Source organism: Leptidea sinapis, chromosome 36 (assembly GCF_905404315.1).
Source record: "Leptidea sinapis chromosome 36, ilLepSina1.1, whole genome shotgun sequence".
In the NCBI taxonomy this organism is placed as follows: Eukaryota; Metazoa; Arthropoda; class Insecta; order Lepidoptera; family Pieridae; genus Leptidea; species Leptidea sinapis.
The window spans coordinates 1,748,985-1,766,619 of NC_066300.1; the positions used below are offsets into that span (position 1 = coordinate 1,748,985).

At 34.6% G+C, this 17,635-nt stretch overlaps 1 protein-coding gene and 1 long non-coding RNA gene across 3 annotated transcripts; one reads left to right on the top strand and one right to left on the bottom strand.

The window, feature by feature from the left end:
• Positions 1-5,660: 5,660 nt before the first annotated feature.
• On the bottom strand, positions 5,661-16,466 carry LOC126975502 (uncharacterized). 2 transcript variants are annotated; one of them, XM_050823432.1, is made up of 3 exons: positions 16,448-16,466; positions 14,702-16,372; positions 5,661-13,021 (listed from the first exon to the last, which is right to left on the bottom strand). In XM_050823432.1, exons 2-3 carry the CDS (start codon positions 16,199-16,201, stop codon positions 12,896-12,898), a joined length of 1,626 nt encoding a protein of 541 aa, XP_050679389.1. In that variant the 5' UTR covers positions 16,202-16,372; positions 16,448-16,466; the 3' UTR covers positions 5,661-12,895. The 2 variants fall into 2 exon arrangements, with proteins under 2 accessions (XP_050679389.1, XP_050679388.1); XM_050823431.1 differs by having other exon boundaries at positions 14,702-16,464.
• Positions 11,871-13,764, top strand: LOC126975531 (uncharacterized). Its single transcript, XR_007731743.1, has 2 exons — positions 11,871-11,995; positions 13,546-13,764. It is a non-coding gene; the product is annotated as an uncharacterized LOC126975531 (long non-coding RNA).
• Positions 16,467-17,635: the final 1,169 nt, after the last annotated feature.

A 17,635-nucleotide genomic window follows, 5' to 3' on the forward strand; every position in this document is an offset into this window, starting at 1 on the left:
ACACTAAAGAAAACTCAAAACATTTGGATCTCTCTCGGAAAATTTTCGGCCAGTTCAGGAAGAAACTTATTTCTATCGACTTCTCTCTTAAGAAGGTCGCAGAATGGGGCAAAATGATTCCTATTTGATGTTACCCCTGAAAGGACAGGTTGTGCGTTACCCACAAGAATAATCCCATTGGTCTTATAGCTTTAACTGATGTCGGACTATTAGGTCTCAAATTTTTGATCGATCGCCAATACTGTAGTTATCTGAAGACTTGAAATTGAATTTCATAAAAAATCTGGGGATCATCAACAAAGCGAGGCACTAATTCAAACCGGGGTTAAGACTTAGTATCCCGTTCCGAACTAGGAGGTAAAAATATTGTAATTGATAGAGCTTTAGCCCACGATTATAATGATACCACTCTTATTATAGAGTAATGCACCGTTTTTAAGAAAATAACGAAAAATCATTCTAACCTAAAACGGGTAAATCACATAAATAAAACTGTAGATGAGCGCTGTCATGGCGGCGGGAGGCATAAAACTTGCTAATAACTGTCAATTATAAATGAAAAACAGTAAAATGAAACATAAGAAATAGTTTGGGATAGACTGGACGGCTTCATCAAATATAATTTTTTAACTTAAAAGGCTAGAACCCAGAATTGTAAAGCCAGTAAAAAAAAAAAACAATAATTGTATACTAAGGATATAAAGTCAATAATTATATAATAAGGATACTAAGTCCAACCCCAAACCGGTCCGCATTCTACCGCTCTATACAGAGAAGGTCCGACCACAGGTGGACTATTGCTCTCATCTCTGTACCAGCACCAGGTCGAACCATTTCACCATGTGCAACGTATAGCTTGTAGCAATGTTCTATGTTGGTTCCGTATGCGTTCCCAACTTTGTGTTTTACATAATATAGCTTCAAGGCAACGCAGACCGTAGCTATTTCATGCTAATTTGTAACTCCACAGTGTTTCCAAAAAAAAACTCTGAAGCAAACCCTTAAAAAGAGCTCCTAATTTATCCATTGTTTTTAAGAACCTACATGCGGGTTTATACTGAGGGTGACGCAATCTATGTTTTAATTTATTAATTAAAATTACACGTGCCTTTTGGTATATAAATGGTTACCTACTTTAAAAAGAAACATGATTTTGTGAATAACTTCAATATTCTATGTTTGTTCGGTATTGATCAGATTGTGATGTAACCGTCATAGTGTTCTGGAGACACCCGCAACGATCCTACACCTAAAAAATCTATATACCTACAAATGAAATTGTTATTCAACTCTTTATACAAACTTTCAAATCTGCAAGCTCTTAGATATATAGCTCGTTTCTCGATTTGATATGTAATCAGTTTTTGTATATTTTTTGAGTACATACCTAGTCGCCCTTGTCTGACTCCTTAAGTTCTCACGACCAAAAACGAAAGCAAGTATTATGATGGCAGTGAACAAAAAAATCAAGACATATTCACATGTGTTGACAGGAGGGTCTGATCTCTGGGGGCATCATTTGCAAGACACATGGCACCGGGACTCAAGGGTCACGACACATTTCAAATATCGCCGACGACTTTTTAGATACTATTTTAATTATTGGTATTAACTATGCAGTAGTCATAGCTTAAAGTATTTAACCAAAGGGAGATACTATATAGGCTTGAAGCATACAATTAAAGACACAATTTATCTATTTTTCCACATCTACTAAACTAATCGTTGACTTTGACGCATAACGTAGTAAATATATTGAGCACGATTAAGCACAATTTATTTCACAACAAAGAAATAATTAATGTTTACTTCATAGATAGGTTTAGCTAATACATAAGTTACTAACCCGCTGTAGCTGTTTGAATTATTTTCACCTTTTCAAAGATGGACAAATGCCTTATATAAAATTACGTAAGTATGCTGATATTCGTCAACTTAGCATGGGATTGCATTTAGATCAATCAATCTGTCTGTCTGATATAACCTGAGTAATTTATTTTGAAATATTCCGCCAACACATTCTGTCACTCTCGCATATTACGATAAATCGATAAAATATATGTTACATCTATTCAGTATTCGGTTTTATCAATCAAATTGTACCGCTAGTTTAATTAAAAAAACTCCAAATCAGAAAAAAGACATTCGACACAAAAAACGGTATAGTTTGTACCCACACACTTACATCATCATTACGTCAATATTATTACTTATAGATGGAATAATTTGTGATCATACTACAAAAAACATGTAAGTTATATAATAACAATAATAAATGGCTTTATTTAGAAGTTTAAACAGCTCTGTTTGTCTTTTGACAATATATATATGTATATATATAAATGGAAAAACTTGTGGTTTTACATAACATAGTTTCAGACTATTTGATGTAAATTTCAACAACTCGACAGTGTTTCTAATAAAAACTGTACCAAACCCTCAAAAAGAGCTAAGATATCCATTGTTTTTAAGAAGCCGCATGCGGGTGTATTCTGAGGGTGATGCAATCTATGTTTTAAATTATTTATTAAGATTAGGTACATGTGCCTTTAACATAATTTTTACTTTAAAAACAAACATGATTTTGTGAATAACTTCACAAGAAACTTAGTGAGCGATGTTAGTTAAAATAATGTTTGTAAGAAGATAAGACTTAAATATACTTAGTAGGTAACTACCTACTGTTGAAATTCGAGAAGGGTGCAAGACCCCACAATAAAAACAAACAAGGATCGTTCAGCGAACTCGAGATAATTACGAATAAAACAAAACTTGAGACAAAACGTTACCGACATGAGGCCGGCGGCACATTAAAACCCTTGTACTTAATTATAAAAAGTCTACATTATTTACATTGGAATATTATGTTTCAGGCTTAGCACATTTGAACATAAGAATTATTTTGTTTCAATCTGCCTACTACTTAATTAAGAATAATTTGCAAATAGTGTAGTCAAATGTAAAATAGTAGGAAAGATGTTCTACTTCCTTGGTGCCGCGTGCTTTAAGTATTTTATATTTCTATTTTCTTAGTACGAATCCTTATCGTTCATTACTTAATTATGTCTATTAATTATTTTTTTAATGTTTATGAATAATCTAAGACTTTTGATTGTGTTCAACATTCAAGCTGGTCAGGAAGCTGTGGCACTATGGCCTTAAACGAATTGCATGTTTAAATTATTCTGGTAAATTCGTGGACTCCTGAACGAGCGTTACATAGCCGAGCGTGACAGCTCCGTTTCATTGAATACCAACAAAATTAAGTTTGCAGCGCCTAAACAAGTTTTCACTTCGAATATGTACCTAGTCTTGCCATAAATACTGAAAGAAAGAAAAAAATATTATCGCAAATAACATTTACCTATTACTTTTACAGTGTGTTAGTTTAATACATAAAATATATATAAACAATAAAAAATATATAAAAAGCTGATTCGAAATTGTCTCCATTGGCTGCAATACAGTCCTTTAAACGTTGAGGCCAGTTATCAATAGAAGCACGCACTATTTCCATGGGAAAATTATTCACTGCCAATCGTACGGATTGTTTTAGGGACTCCAAATTATCATGGCGTTTAGAACAAGCCGTACTCTCTAAAACTGATCATAAATCATAATCCAGCGGATTAAGATCGGGACAAGACGACGGCCAGTGTTCAGCTCTGATGAAGTCCGAAACGTTCGTTTCCAACCAAGACTGCGTAGACCGAGCTTTATGACCCGGCGCCGAGTCTTGCTGGAAGGACCATACTTGGCTATTGAACATGGTGTTGTTAAGGGGCTTCACTACCTTCTCAATAATGGTATCTTGATACACTTGTGCCGATGTTTTGATACCCTTTTCACAAAAGTATGGCTCAGTCACGCCTTCATAGCTAATACCCCACCAAAATATCACTGAAGTCGGATAGTGCCCACGTTGCACTCTGTCGACTAATCGGGAAGCTTCCTTAGAGCTTTGAGCATAAATACGGTCATTTTGTTTGTTAAAATGTTGCTCAGTTGTCAAATTTTTCTGTGACCTCCCCTTGCGTGCGTTGCTTTAGTAGTTGTTTGGTTGTTTCGATTTTACCACCCTATTCCTTTTTAAATAATCAGTTAAGAAATGGCCGCAAGTCCTAAGTCATCTTTTAAAATACGCGACATGTTTCTAGGTGCTATCTTAATCTTTCTAGATAAAATAGGCTAGGAGAGCTTTCGGACAGGATTTCTTCGAATTCTCTCCCCCTCGAAATTTTTCTTTTTTTCTTTTTTAATTCTTCGAATTATCACATATATATATAAATTAATTAATCTTATTCTAGTTATGATTATTGTTATTTTTGGAATCGGTGTCCTTCCGCTGCGGCCCTCTCTCGCCTCCTCACGACTCAAGCACATCTCACCTATAACTATGTATGTAGTTACAAACCTAACTTGGATGACACCGACTCCAAAAATTACAATAATCGTAACTAGAATTCTATTAATTACTTAGATTGTATAAAAATACGCAATTATTTTTATACTTTTTAGTGCATATTATATCTATTGTTTTGGAATAGTGCTATTGAAGTCGGTTGTTATTTTTTTAAATTTTAGATTTTTAGTGAATTTGAAGTACACTAACCAACAATTTGTCTAAAGATTTGTAGATATGATAAATTTTTCAATGCAGCAATGAAAATTCTAAAAATAAATGTAAATTTATCATCCACATTAAAGCAAATTTAAGACTGTTATGGTTTTCTCATGGATGCCATGCCATGGCAGATCTGGACTAAATTACAATGGGACCACACGGGAAGCACCAGCTTTCAAATAAAAAAAGAATTATCAAAATTGGTTCACCCAGTTGAAACTTTTGAGATAACAAACATAAAAAAACCGACGAATTGAGAACCTCCTCCTTTTTGAAGTCGGTTAAAAAGAGTACGCATCCAGTATCATATTATAACTATATACTTATATTATGATAATCTATGCATTGAATGGTCATAGATGTATATATATAGTTATTTTGTGATTACCACAAAGATGATAATATATGGTCGGTACATACCTGTGTATATACATATATACACATAATTCAAATTCAAATATTTTTATTCAAAATAGGATTTATAATCACTTATTGAACGTCAAAATCTACCACCCATTCAAAAGAGACTGCCTCAGACCTGAGAAGAATGGGCGCAAGAAACTCAGCGGGCTTTTTTTTTTATATAAAATATGGATTACAATGTAATATCGTACAATAAACATTAATAATTAAAGAGCCTGAGGGTGTTCGCTTTAATCATAATAATTAAGAAAATCGTTTATGGTATAATAACCTTTCCCACACAAACGTTTTTTAACAATTCTTTTAAATTTCGTAACACATTTGTTTTGTACATTTTCTGGGATCATATTGTAGAAGCATATACATCGCCCAACAAAAGACTTACTAACTTGACCCAACCGAGTAGTAGGCAAAACAAGTTTATGTTTGTTCCTACATACATCTCTATTGTACCTAATACTGCTACTATTAAAAATAATGTAAGTACTAGATACCAATGAGCTATTATAACTATCGTATACAGAAGCTAGCAATGCCATTCTCCCTTTAATGATGAATTTATAATGGATATTTGGTTTAGGAGTGAAAAGAAAAAATGAAGATAAAAGTCATGTTGAAAATAGATCGTATATATTTACGTATATTCTAAGTATATGCAATTTACACAAACTTCTCTACGCATACATATCACACTGCCCAACGCCCAGTTCAATCAGCCCAACCCACAAGCAAGCAGCTCGCGAGTGTGACGATGTGTGTGACGAACGATACATAAGAAGTCAAGGTTCCGTAACCGACATTTTATAGAAAAAAATATGGGTAAAATAATGCAGGACACTGCCCCTTGCATTTTGAAACGATACAATGTATGCTATCGCCAATAGTTACTACGGAACCCTGGCTACTTCGCGATCACACATCGCATTCAATGCCTACTAACTTTTATTTACACGGGAGTATCACAAATATTTATTTATATAATATTCAAACAATAATTAAACCGCAGCGCCTCACTTTTGCACCCGGTTTCCGAAAGCACTTACTACTAAGTGGACCGTCTCGGCATCTGTTATGTCCTATCGAGGAACAGCCCGTAGGTTAGATCTCCGCTGACACCTGACACAAAATCATGTCGCGTTTATAATCCCCCAGTGCATTTAAAATAAATCTTTAAATACTTTATAAAGATTATAACTTCACAATCAATTAATGATATATGAAAACAATATATATGTAGCTATTTGCGACACAAGACGCAAGATTACACTGTAAATTTATTTTTTATTACCTTTCGAAGACCAGGAGAAAACTACACTTACATCTTAAAACATAGTCAACAACAACCATCATCAAATAAACAAACGCTCAGTGTCAAAACATTTACCAAAACAGTAAACCCCTTATTCATAATAGTCTGCTAACTTAAAGCATTCCTAATTCTCACTCTGTCTTCTTCTATTAACCTAAGTCAGAATGAGAAAAAACACTCCTTAGCGGCTGTTTAAAGTTAGCGGACCATTATGAATAAGGTGGTAAGTAAATAATATCTATTTTTAAGTGTATATAGTATAGTGTTGTAGCACAGAGTTGAAGAGTACAGAGGGCTTTGTCTGAGCTCGGAGTCTACAGGAGTGTGGGGGAGCTAAAATAATTTCGCACATTGAACTGAATATTAGGCCAATAAAACCAGAGTGGTCTAAATACATTTTTGATTCCGTGAAAAGCGATTTTATTTATTTAATGTAAATTTGTTAAATCACTCATACAACCCAGGTTTTATTAAATTTTAAACTTAATGCTGTAAAGAATATAGTTAGGCCATTACTGTTCTCATGGACTGATAGCATGCATGCGCTTACTTGAGCTGATTGTAAAAACTGATTTAATTCATTGAGAAATTTAACTGATTTTAACATTTGCGTATAATCGCCACAAGTTCAAAGGGGTCGGACCACTATATAAATGACGTCACAAGGTCGATGCAGACACTTCAAAAACCACCAAACAAGTCTCGTTTGCAAACTAACGACTGCTTGCTGACGTCACGCAGACGCTAATACGACAGGATCCCTCTAGAGTCTAGGACATAACATATACGAAAGATAAGAACATCAGTAACGGAGAAACAGTAAGTAAAAAAAAGTAAGACAATCTATTTGACTGTAACCAATTTATATTGACAAGTCATTATTTGCTTGGCATTAATTGCTCCTAAGTCACACAAATTTACAATTAATCAAATTGGTGACGTATTTGTTAGTCCTCTTTAAAAGGCGTTCAGGAAGAAATTTTTATGTTTTTAAATATTGTATTGTTCTAATACTCAATATTTATAGTTTTTGTACTTAGTTATAAACATTGTAATTCATTTGAAGGTTTATGTTACAAATATTTGCAGTGTTCGATTTCCAGTATTCAATTATTCACAAAACATACCTAGGTTGCGCAGTTAACGGCAAGGGAAGAGCAAGATTATCATTTCATATTTAAATACAATACTAATTGATGTCATTTAAATAATTTGGCAACACAGATAGTGACTTGCTTTAAGAATATTGTCTGCACCGTCTGGTTAGTAAATGTACAATCGCATAGCTCCTGATTTTGATATATACTAACCCCCTTATTCATAATAGTCTGCTAACTTAAAGCATTGCTTATTCTCACTCCGTCTTCTTCTATTGACCTAAGTCAGAATGAGAAAAAAAACTCCTTAGCGGCTGTTTAAAGTTAGCGGACCATTATGAATAAGGGGGTAGTACTAATACTATTTAGATTTATAATCTATGGTTTAAAAATTTAGAACAGAACTACACACGGCATTTCAGGTTTATTTATGTATTAGGTAGGCGAGAGGCTAGTAGTAACAGCTTAATTTCTCGGCAAGTGAATATTTGTATAATTTTGTTATGTAACCACAGCTAGTGAACCAGGGAGTGGTTAAGTGCATGTGCGAACACTTATTTATATTACGATTATCTATTTATTTGTGTGGTCAATAAATTAAGCAGTTATATGTAACTACTAAATATTTTTTATCGACAAACAATTAAATTTGCTAAATGATCTCAAGATATCGATGACCTTGGAGACCTTAGACTGCGGCGAATCCGACGCGTTCCATAGTTCAACTTTCAAGGTAGGTGTATGTAGGTAACAAGGTACAGCTTGCCTCTCAATATTTATTATGTATATAACGGACACTGCACTAAGCAGCGTCCATATGTAACAGATTCATATAAACCTTTTACGATGTTAGATAAAATCACAGATATTTAAAGAGAAGTTAAAAAATAAAACTCGGCTGCGAAGCTTTCCCTTCGAACCGCGCAGAGATCAATTAGTGACCTCTTCTAACAAAACGACATTTGTTGTGCGTTCAGACTTCAGTCAGTATTCAGACAACATGAAACGAAAAGCGACAAAATGGCGACATGTCCGTTTTGTGGAAACGAATAGTGGTTCAAAACTAAGCTTATTGTAACATTACCAATACCGAAATACAATTTTTATTTTTTATGGAATAGGAGGACAAACGAGCGTACGGGTCACCTGGTGTTAAGTGATCACCGCCGCCCACATTTTCTTGCAACACCAGAGGAATCACAAGAGCTTTGTCGGCCTTTAAGGAAGGTGTACGCGCTTTTTTTGAAGGTACCCATGTCAACACCGCACAAGGAAGCTCATTCCACAGCGTTGTAGTACGCGGAAGAAAGCTCCTTGAAAACCGCACTGTGGAGGACCGCCACAATTGACTTGAACTTCGTGGTATAAAATACAGTGTCAGAATGTCATACCCAGGGGCGTGCATACCATATAGGCTATTAGGCAGTGCCTACCTCGTTATAAACTTAAATTAATTTATTTTATTTTGGTTCCGTTATTTTAGAACCAAACTTCTATTGAACACCCACTCCATAACATTTTTCCTGACGCTCCAGATACCAGATAGGTACCTACGGTAAGTAATCTTTGCATATTCAAAAGCTCAACTACGACTAGTTAGATTTACAGGTCCTACTTTAATAGAAAACCAATGCACGCCCCTGGTCATACCGCTTTTGGCGGGAAGCGATACAATCGGTTAATTTTCATCATGTCAATGACGCCACGCCCATATCCCGTCAAAAATTGGTTTACGCGGGCTTCCTGATAATAGTTTGTATTGGCGGTAGCTAATCTCCTTGGATAACTAATAAAATTCAAAAAACACATCTGCGATACTAATAATAACACGTCACTGTTGAGACTGACCAAAAGAATATAAACTACGAAATCAGCACTGTCAGACACGCCATGGCAAAATCAAGTACTATTAGAGGCAGGGAAACAAGAGAATATTATCTCAGACCATAGACATTACTTCTCAGACCATAGACTTCACAATTGACTAATTAATAATTGTTACAACTAGCCTCCCACTTACCTATACCAATAAATTCACAAACTATATTCTCAAATAATTATATAATTTAAAAATAACTATCACAACTTAATAAGCAATAGTGGCCTATTGTTTTAGTTAACTAATGTTATATTTGTATGAACATTGCACATAAATTGCTCTTTAAAATTATAATAAATATAATGTATTTCTGTAAATATATTATAACTATCATTATAATTATTATCATTTACAATTTTCACAGCAGTTTATAGTGCCACCTATCCTTAAACTTATACAAAGGCTTGGATAGCAATACAGAACATTTTGATATTTCTTAAACAACCTAGTTCAGTGTCATTCTCACTTTAAATATTGAGTTACAGAATAAATGAGAATCGAGAACAATAATTTGGGCACACAGTCAAATGGGTGGGACGGCAACATAACGTAAGTCACAAGTCAAAACGCACATTATATTATAATATATTAGGTTCATTGTCTTATATTCCACTGGAACTATTGAACATAATATGGAACAACAGAAAAATATTATTGAAATAAAATACTATGTGCCAGCTGTTAATAGTTATTTATGCAACTGTTGTGGAATAAGGGGTATTAAAACACGAATGTGACTCGTCTTCGCCTCGTGTGATAATAGTATCACAGTGTTTTAATACCTAATTATCAACAGTTGCATACAAGACTTTATCTACGCCCAGAATATGAATCCTCTAAAAGATTCTGGAACAGTTAGCTTACTGCTAACATTATAACACCAGTCTTAGTAGTAACCTAATATAATTCATTACTAATTATATACAAATAAAATAAATATTAATGAAACAATTATTTATTTTAGTAGTAATTCACATTTTGTATAGTGCAATAATTAAAATTCACTCGAATATAATGTTCTTTTGCAACGTTTAAAATTAATCACTCATTATTTGTAAACAAAACAATAAACATATCGAAGAAAAATGGCGGGGATTAGAATAACATACTTTTTTTTTTACGGGGCGCGACGTTCTGGTAGTGTGGAACGCGCGTAAACGAAAATGTTCTTTTTTTGAAATTCATACAAATACCACGCATCGAGCAATAAGAATGTGGCTGTCTGTTGAAACTCTTTGCGCATGAAGGGAATGAAAAAAAAACAGGAGTGTTGTTATGAAATTCAGTAGAACATTACAACACTCGTTTGGATGATGTAATGGTTATTAGAACATCTGTTTCAGAATCTTTAAAGCATAGGTGTAGATAAAGGTACAAACTTAACCAAATGAATATTAATGAATTAATCAAATCTGAAAACCTTAGATCACTTATTGTTAAGTTTGTATATAAGTAAAATTAAGTACATTCCATAGTGGCCAATGGACTGTGCGCTCAAGCTGTAATTTTTTTTTGCATATATATTACCTGTAGGTATATGTAATTATCATCATTAAAACATAAAAATATAGTAAATAGGTGCATTAACAATAAACATTTTTACAATTTGTACATTTAAGCAAATAATTTTATAAATCTATTCTCAATTGCTAAGATTTGAAGTCTTAATCGCGGACTAGTAAAAAAAGAAGGACTCCGCGCTGTGTTATTAGCAAGTGAAGCACCTTTATGCTAGTGTGTGTGAGGTTACGGGGTATACCAGTTACACAATTTTTTCTCCATTAAATAATCATATATCCACAAATACTTTTATAGTATTGTTTTTACACTTTTTCACAACGCACGACGGCATTTTTAAGACATTTTATTTCGACGCAAACTGATCTGTCACAGACGATGGCAAATCTCATAATGGCGGCCGATCGGCTTGTATTAGTATAAGTGTATGCGTGGGGCTATGTATTTACACGTTTACTGGCTTGTTTTGGTGCCTCACTGTTATGTAAGGTGACACGGAGTCCTTATTTTTTTTGTCGTCCGTGTTCTTAATTAATGTTTTTATTTTTTACAATCGAGCTCATTAAAACCGCATCCAGAAACAATTACTAGCTGACTTCCACAAGATAAGCTTTCCTCTGAAAATTTGCAGAAATTCGGCATGCAAAGTATCGAACAGATTCATCATCTTAATAATGTAGGTACATATAATATAAATAATTATGTCATATCTGGTAACTACGGTTGTCAAGTCATCATTCCATACTGCCACATATTGTACAAATAATGAAAACCATATTACATTGTTATCTAAAACATTGTTTATATTCAAAATGTATGTGATAAGATAATCACTTTAAAATTTATTCAGGGTTTTTCTTAGTGTTGATATCCAAATGATGTTAGTCTTCTTAAGTGTAAATTCCGCTAAGATTTGTCTTCAATCAAATCACGTGCCCGCATTTGGCAAGTCAACATCACCTGAGTATGCCTCGTGTATAGAGGCGAACCACGTGTACAAATCTTAAGGGAATTTACACTTAGAAAACTCACAACATTTGGATAATTATGGATTTCCGAAAAATTTATTGAAGTATGTGTTACAAGCCAGCAAGCCAGATTATGGATACACAACGGCGCCTATTTCTGCCGTGAAGCAGTAATGTGTAAGCATTATTGTGTTTTTGTCTGCAGGGCGCTATAGCTAGTGAAATTACTAGGCAAATGAGACTTAACATCTTATGTTTGAGACATGTGACGAGCGCAATTGTAGTGCCACTCAGATTTTGTGTTTTTCGAGAAACCTGAGCGAACTGCATTGTAATTTGCAGGGCGTATCAAGTACCATCAACTAAGCGTCCTGCTCGTCTCGTCCCTTATTTTCATAAAAAAAAATCTTGGGTAACAATAAATGTTGTGTAGAAATTAAAAATATTTATTTGTATGTAGGACTATGTAATGTGACATGAATGTAACGGCTAACCTTCACAGCCTTTTGGCCTGTTGGGAGATTGAGTCTCCCAATTCCCTAGTCTTGAAATTGATATGCAGTTTATAATAATATATAGGAAGTAGTAAATAAATTAAATGTATAAACTTTTTTAGGGTGGATTTAATCTAGATATCTTGATGGATCAATAAAATCAGAAAGTGTCACCAGTACTTGTTTAAAGTTGTGGTTTGTGTAAGGAAGTGATCATTTATCAGAGACTGAACCCTCTGTCTAACTCTAATCACGTCCATGTGACAATATTCCAAATAATTTATGTGCTCAATGAATATTTCTACTGATCAGTACTTAGTAATAAATATTTTGTTAAAAAGGCAAGTTAATTCGTACATATTATATACAACCGAATTACAAAAACCAAACAGAACTTTTATAATCCATCTAATAACAATAAAATAAAATATGTATTTAACTTTTATAATGCAGAGTATCATTATATTCTTAGCATCACCTCAGTCTCAACCTTGAACTCCTGAGAGCAGCTCGTATTTCTTAGCCTGATTATTGCCACATAACAAGGCTTGTTTTAATATCTCAACAGATAAGATCACTATTGTTATGAAACCAAGTCATCTAAAGCCTTTTCCCTATTGAAGTCATGTTTTGCTAGTGCTGTGGAGGCCCGGCCTTCAGAGAAACCAAGATCCATCAGCTCTCCCAAGATGAGCAGACATTCAATCACCTGTAATGTAACACATAAAACATTATAACATGTAAAAAAAAGTGTTAAAAATGAGCAATGGGAAGAAATTACCACCGCCCCTTCTCACACAGGCCAGGCTGGATTTTGGTCACATGAGATGATAAAGAAAGACTGGCTTGTGAGAAACATTCCCAACTTAAAGCCTTGTCCGGACGCACAGCTCTCTATTATGGACGAGAACGAACCTTGCAAGAGAGTGAAGCCTCTAGTGTAGAGGAAGCACTTTGTTTACTGCTGGCATAAAATGAAGGACTCAATACGGAGCACTAGGAGGTGCTACACAACAGTATCGAGTAAAAGAAAGTCTAAAAGGTAAATGAGATAGTGTGGCAGTAATTTAATGTCATTGGCGTCATTGTGTTATTAGTTTCTGACCCCCCATTACCAAATAAGATGTTAAAAAGTAAAGGAACTTGTTCTAGAAGATCGGCGAATTAAGTTGAGGCAGATAGCTGAAGCTATAGGGATTAAAGAAACGAATCTGTAAAATCCTGTTTTTGCAGGACAAAACATCTGGTCAATCAATGTGTGCCCTGGCTGCAACAAAAAGCCAACATCCATCCAGACCGACCTAGCGACCTAGCCCCCAGCGATTATTTTCTAGTGACAAAGAGATGAAGACTGCAGTTGACAATATTTTCTAGGCAAAGATTGCAAATATTTTTTCACTAGGTAAAAAGTGCTTTATGGATGTAAGAAATAAATTAAATTTGTGTAATTAATCCAGAAGTGTTATCTTTCGATGACCTGTATAGCCGAGTGGTTACCGATCCTACCTACTAAGCTAGAGGTCCCGGGTTCGAACCCCGGTAGGTGCAAGCATTTATATGATGAATATGGATGTTTGTTTCCGAGTCATGGATGTTTAAAATGTATTTATGTATATGTATGTTTATATGAATTTATGTATGTTTAAGTAAGTATATTGTATTCAATATATCATTATCTTGTAACCCATAACACAGGCTATATGCTTAACTTGGGGCAAGATAATTTGTGTGAAAAGTGTGTCAATATTATTATTATTTAAAAAATAACAAATTGTTTATAATGTAAGAAATACACACATACAAAAATAAAAATTTTATACATTTTTAATACCTTAGGCTCAAAATATTTCAGCAACCCCTAGTAGCATACCAAAACACAAAGATTTTATTAAAAGACAAAAATATAAAATGCAAAAACAGAAAATATGTTCAAGAATGTCCTATCCATTTAATTTATTAGTATAGTATGTTATTAGCATATAATAAATATTAAAAAAAAACTCTTGCGGGTGGATATTCGTAAAATCCGTTCTTAGCTGACCTCTACCCGGTGAAAAGAATATTCCTACCAAATTTCAAGTCTTTAGCTCTAATGGTTCGAGAGATATCCTGATGAGTGACTATATATGTGGAAATCTCTCATATATATATATATAGATAGTATGTATTTTATAGTTTTTGACTGACCTTAATTTATTGTGTCTATTTATTATGGTTTTAAAATTACTTTCAACAACCAGACTAGATAATTAGCACAAGGTAATTTCTGACAATACAACATTACTTTTGAAAAAGTGTGTACACTTATCTAAAACGCCAGAACACTCTTTTCATTTCTGTTATATAAAATAGTATGTGATTCAACAATTTTTAATGTTTTTAAGATTACCTTTTTATCATTATCACCAACAAGACTACACACTCTTGCCACTCTGTCTAGAGGAAATCCCATGCCATGAATCTGTTGACACATATTCTGCAGTTTTGGAGGAAACTTATCATATGGGTTGGGGAGCTGTTCAGATTTCCTTCTCCTTTCTACCTTTTTACCACTAGTTGAAGATGTTGGCTGTGGAACATTCACAGGAGCTTCCGGACTAATATTCCATGATATCTCCTTAGCTCTCAACTTTGCAGTTGCCAACTCTTCATTTAATTCTTTAACAATATCCGGTACACTCCTCGATCGGGATTTCACCATATTTTGAGAGCTGGGTGCACTTATTGGTGCCTGAATTGTTTGACTCCCGGCATTGAAATTTTGAGGTGTGTATGAGTAATGATTGTTTTGTGGAAAGTAGTATTGTTGTTGCATATTGTATGGTACATCATTGGATACAGGACCTATGTTTGATGATGTAGTTGGCAGATTATAAAATTGATCTGAGACATTAAAGGGTTGAGTGGGTACATAATATTGATAATTTGGCACATATACATTATCTGCGGCCATATTATTTTCACGAAGTGGTTCTGATGGGACATAGTAACCATTACTAACTGGAAAATGCTGTGGTGATGCATACATAAAATTTTGACCTTGAACTGTTTGTTCTGGGTATGCAGTAGGCAAATATGTCATCCCCTCAACCTGTGCTTGGGTTGAACAGTTGGAGAAGCCAGGGTATGTCTGGTCGACATATGAAGACCCAGTACAACTGGTAACTGATTCTTTGTGGCTTTGCAAAACCTGTGCTAATAATTCCATTTCATTAATAGTTTTAAGTTCAACATTATCAAAGGGACTGGAAGTATCATTTTCAAAATCTTTATATGTTAAAGTAGCTACATTTTGTGAATATTGAGGCTTCACAATTTTTGTATTCATTTTGATCTCCTGCAATGGATCTGGATCATCAAGCAGATTACACTGTTGGTAATTAGATGACACTTGTATGGGTTGCAAAATATTCGATTGAGAATCATTACTTTTACAAACCAAGTCAACATCAATGTCAGTTGGCACATTAGCTTTGGGGCTATCTTGTGCAACAGATATATCACAGTTGGCTTCGAGTTTGTCATCAGGAGAGAGTGCGCTGATCTCCTCGGTGCTCGGGTAAGACACCTCAGAAACGCTTAATTGCTTAAGTTTTTCCTCTGCTTCTGCTGTTGCTATCGCATCAAGTTTTTTTTGTTTCGCCTCCCCAAGCAACTGCAAGCGATGACGTCGTTCGCTTTTCTTTGTCTCTTTGGCACTCCTGAGCTCTTTGAGTTTCTTGAGTACGTTTTGCTCGAATGTTGAGCAATAATTAGCGTTTGCGACGACATTGTTCGCTCGCAAAGGACACTCTTGCACACTATACGGTAACTCAATTTTAGGAGGACGTTTGTACTTTTCTGAAATCTTAACAGGCACGCCATCCATAAAATCTCCAAAATGTGACATATCAGCGCACTATTACAGTGATAAAGAATGTTAAAGCAAAACAACAAAGTTTGTTTTTATAAAACTTAAAGGTTACATTGTCTTCTTTCAACGTCATCACTAATCACATGATAAATTCATGATTTGATAAATTTGTGTATAATGTTTATAACGATTAATTTATTCACTGAGCTGCAAATTCCAAAAAAATAAATCAGAAAGTTATTAAAATTGCAATCTTTTTTAAAATTACTCATAACATCATACTCATAGTTCTTGTGACTTGTGTCTACTGTCTTGTACTCACTACTCAATTACTCAATACTCATAATATGTCAAAACTCAAAACATCATACTCATACTTGTGACGTGAGTCTTGACAATGTGTTGACATTTGACAGTTCATATTTCACAGGTAGGTATCGAACGTTAACACCCAGGCGACCCTAACGCTCGATTGTACTCCTCTTCTATAAAAAAGCATACTAGGCCACGTTTAGTAAAATATACGAAGTTCAAATAAGACTAATCGTAAAGACTATTATATTTTCAAAACAAAATAGGTACCTTTTGACAAAATTTTACTATACGCGGGTGAAACCATAGGGTAGGTACAGCTATATACTGTTTAATTCAAATAATATAAGAAATGGCGTGATACAAAGTACACAATATGTTAGAAGTGAAACTTCTTCGGAAAACTAATTTTTAAATCTCGTTTATATCAATTATACTAATCTATTCTCTAAACCAAAATATGTTTTTGTCAATATTAGAAATTATTAGATGTTCTAATTACTCGCGGCCACGCGCTATACCTGCACGATACAACGGTAGTAGGGAAGATGTTCTAATTTTTCGCGGCCGCGTGGTAAGCCTGCATGATACGACGCTGGAGGGAAGATGTTCACTTACTCGTGGCCGTGCGCTAAACCTGCACGATACAAAAGTAGTGGTGAAGATGTTCTACGTTTTTGCGGCCGCGCGCTGATCCTTTACGATATAACTCTAGTAGAGAATATGTTCTACTTACTCGCGGCTGCGCGCTAAATCCGCATGATATCATGCTAGTAACGCTAGAACAACTACGCAGTTGTTCTAGTTACTAGAGGTGCCATGTGCTTCTTTCTACATTCGCCCTTTCTCACTCTATCTCAATCGGTCTCATTCTCCCTCTCCCTCTTCTTGGATAAAGCCACATTTTCGTGACACTTTATTGGCACATATAGACACTGGATGTAAAAAATGATTCCAAATTCGTTCTCTGCACCCTCGAGAACCTCGGATTCGAAATCCATATTGTTGAAATCATAAATTTGCGCGGCAGCCATCTTGGATTTAAGAAATTATCCCAAATTTGTTCTCTGCACCCTCCAGAGGCTCGTATATGATATCCGTATTGTTGATATCATAATTTTGCGCGACGGCCATCTTGGATTAAAAAATGATGCCAAA

Excerpts from the sequence above, each read along its gene's own strand:
- LOC126975502 (XM_050823432.1), bottom strand. The coding sequence starts at position 16,201 with ATGTCACATTTTGGAGATTTTATGGATGGCGTGCCTGTTAAGATTTCA. Across the intron at positions 13,022-14,701 it reads TTGGTGATAATGATAAAAAG|GTGATTGAATGTCTGCTCAT; the intron begins GTAATCTTAAAA and ends GTTACATTACAG.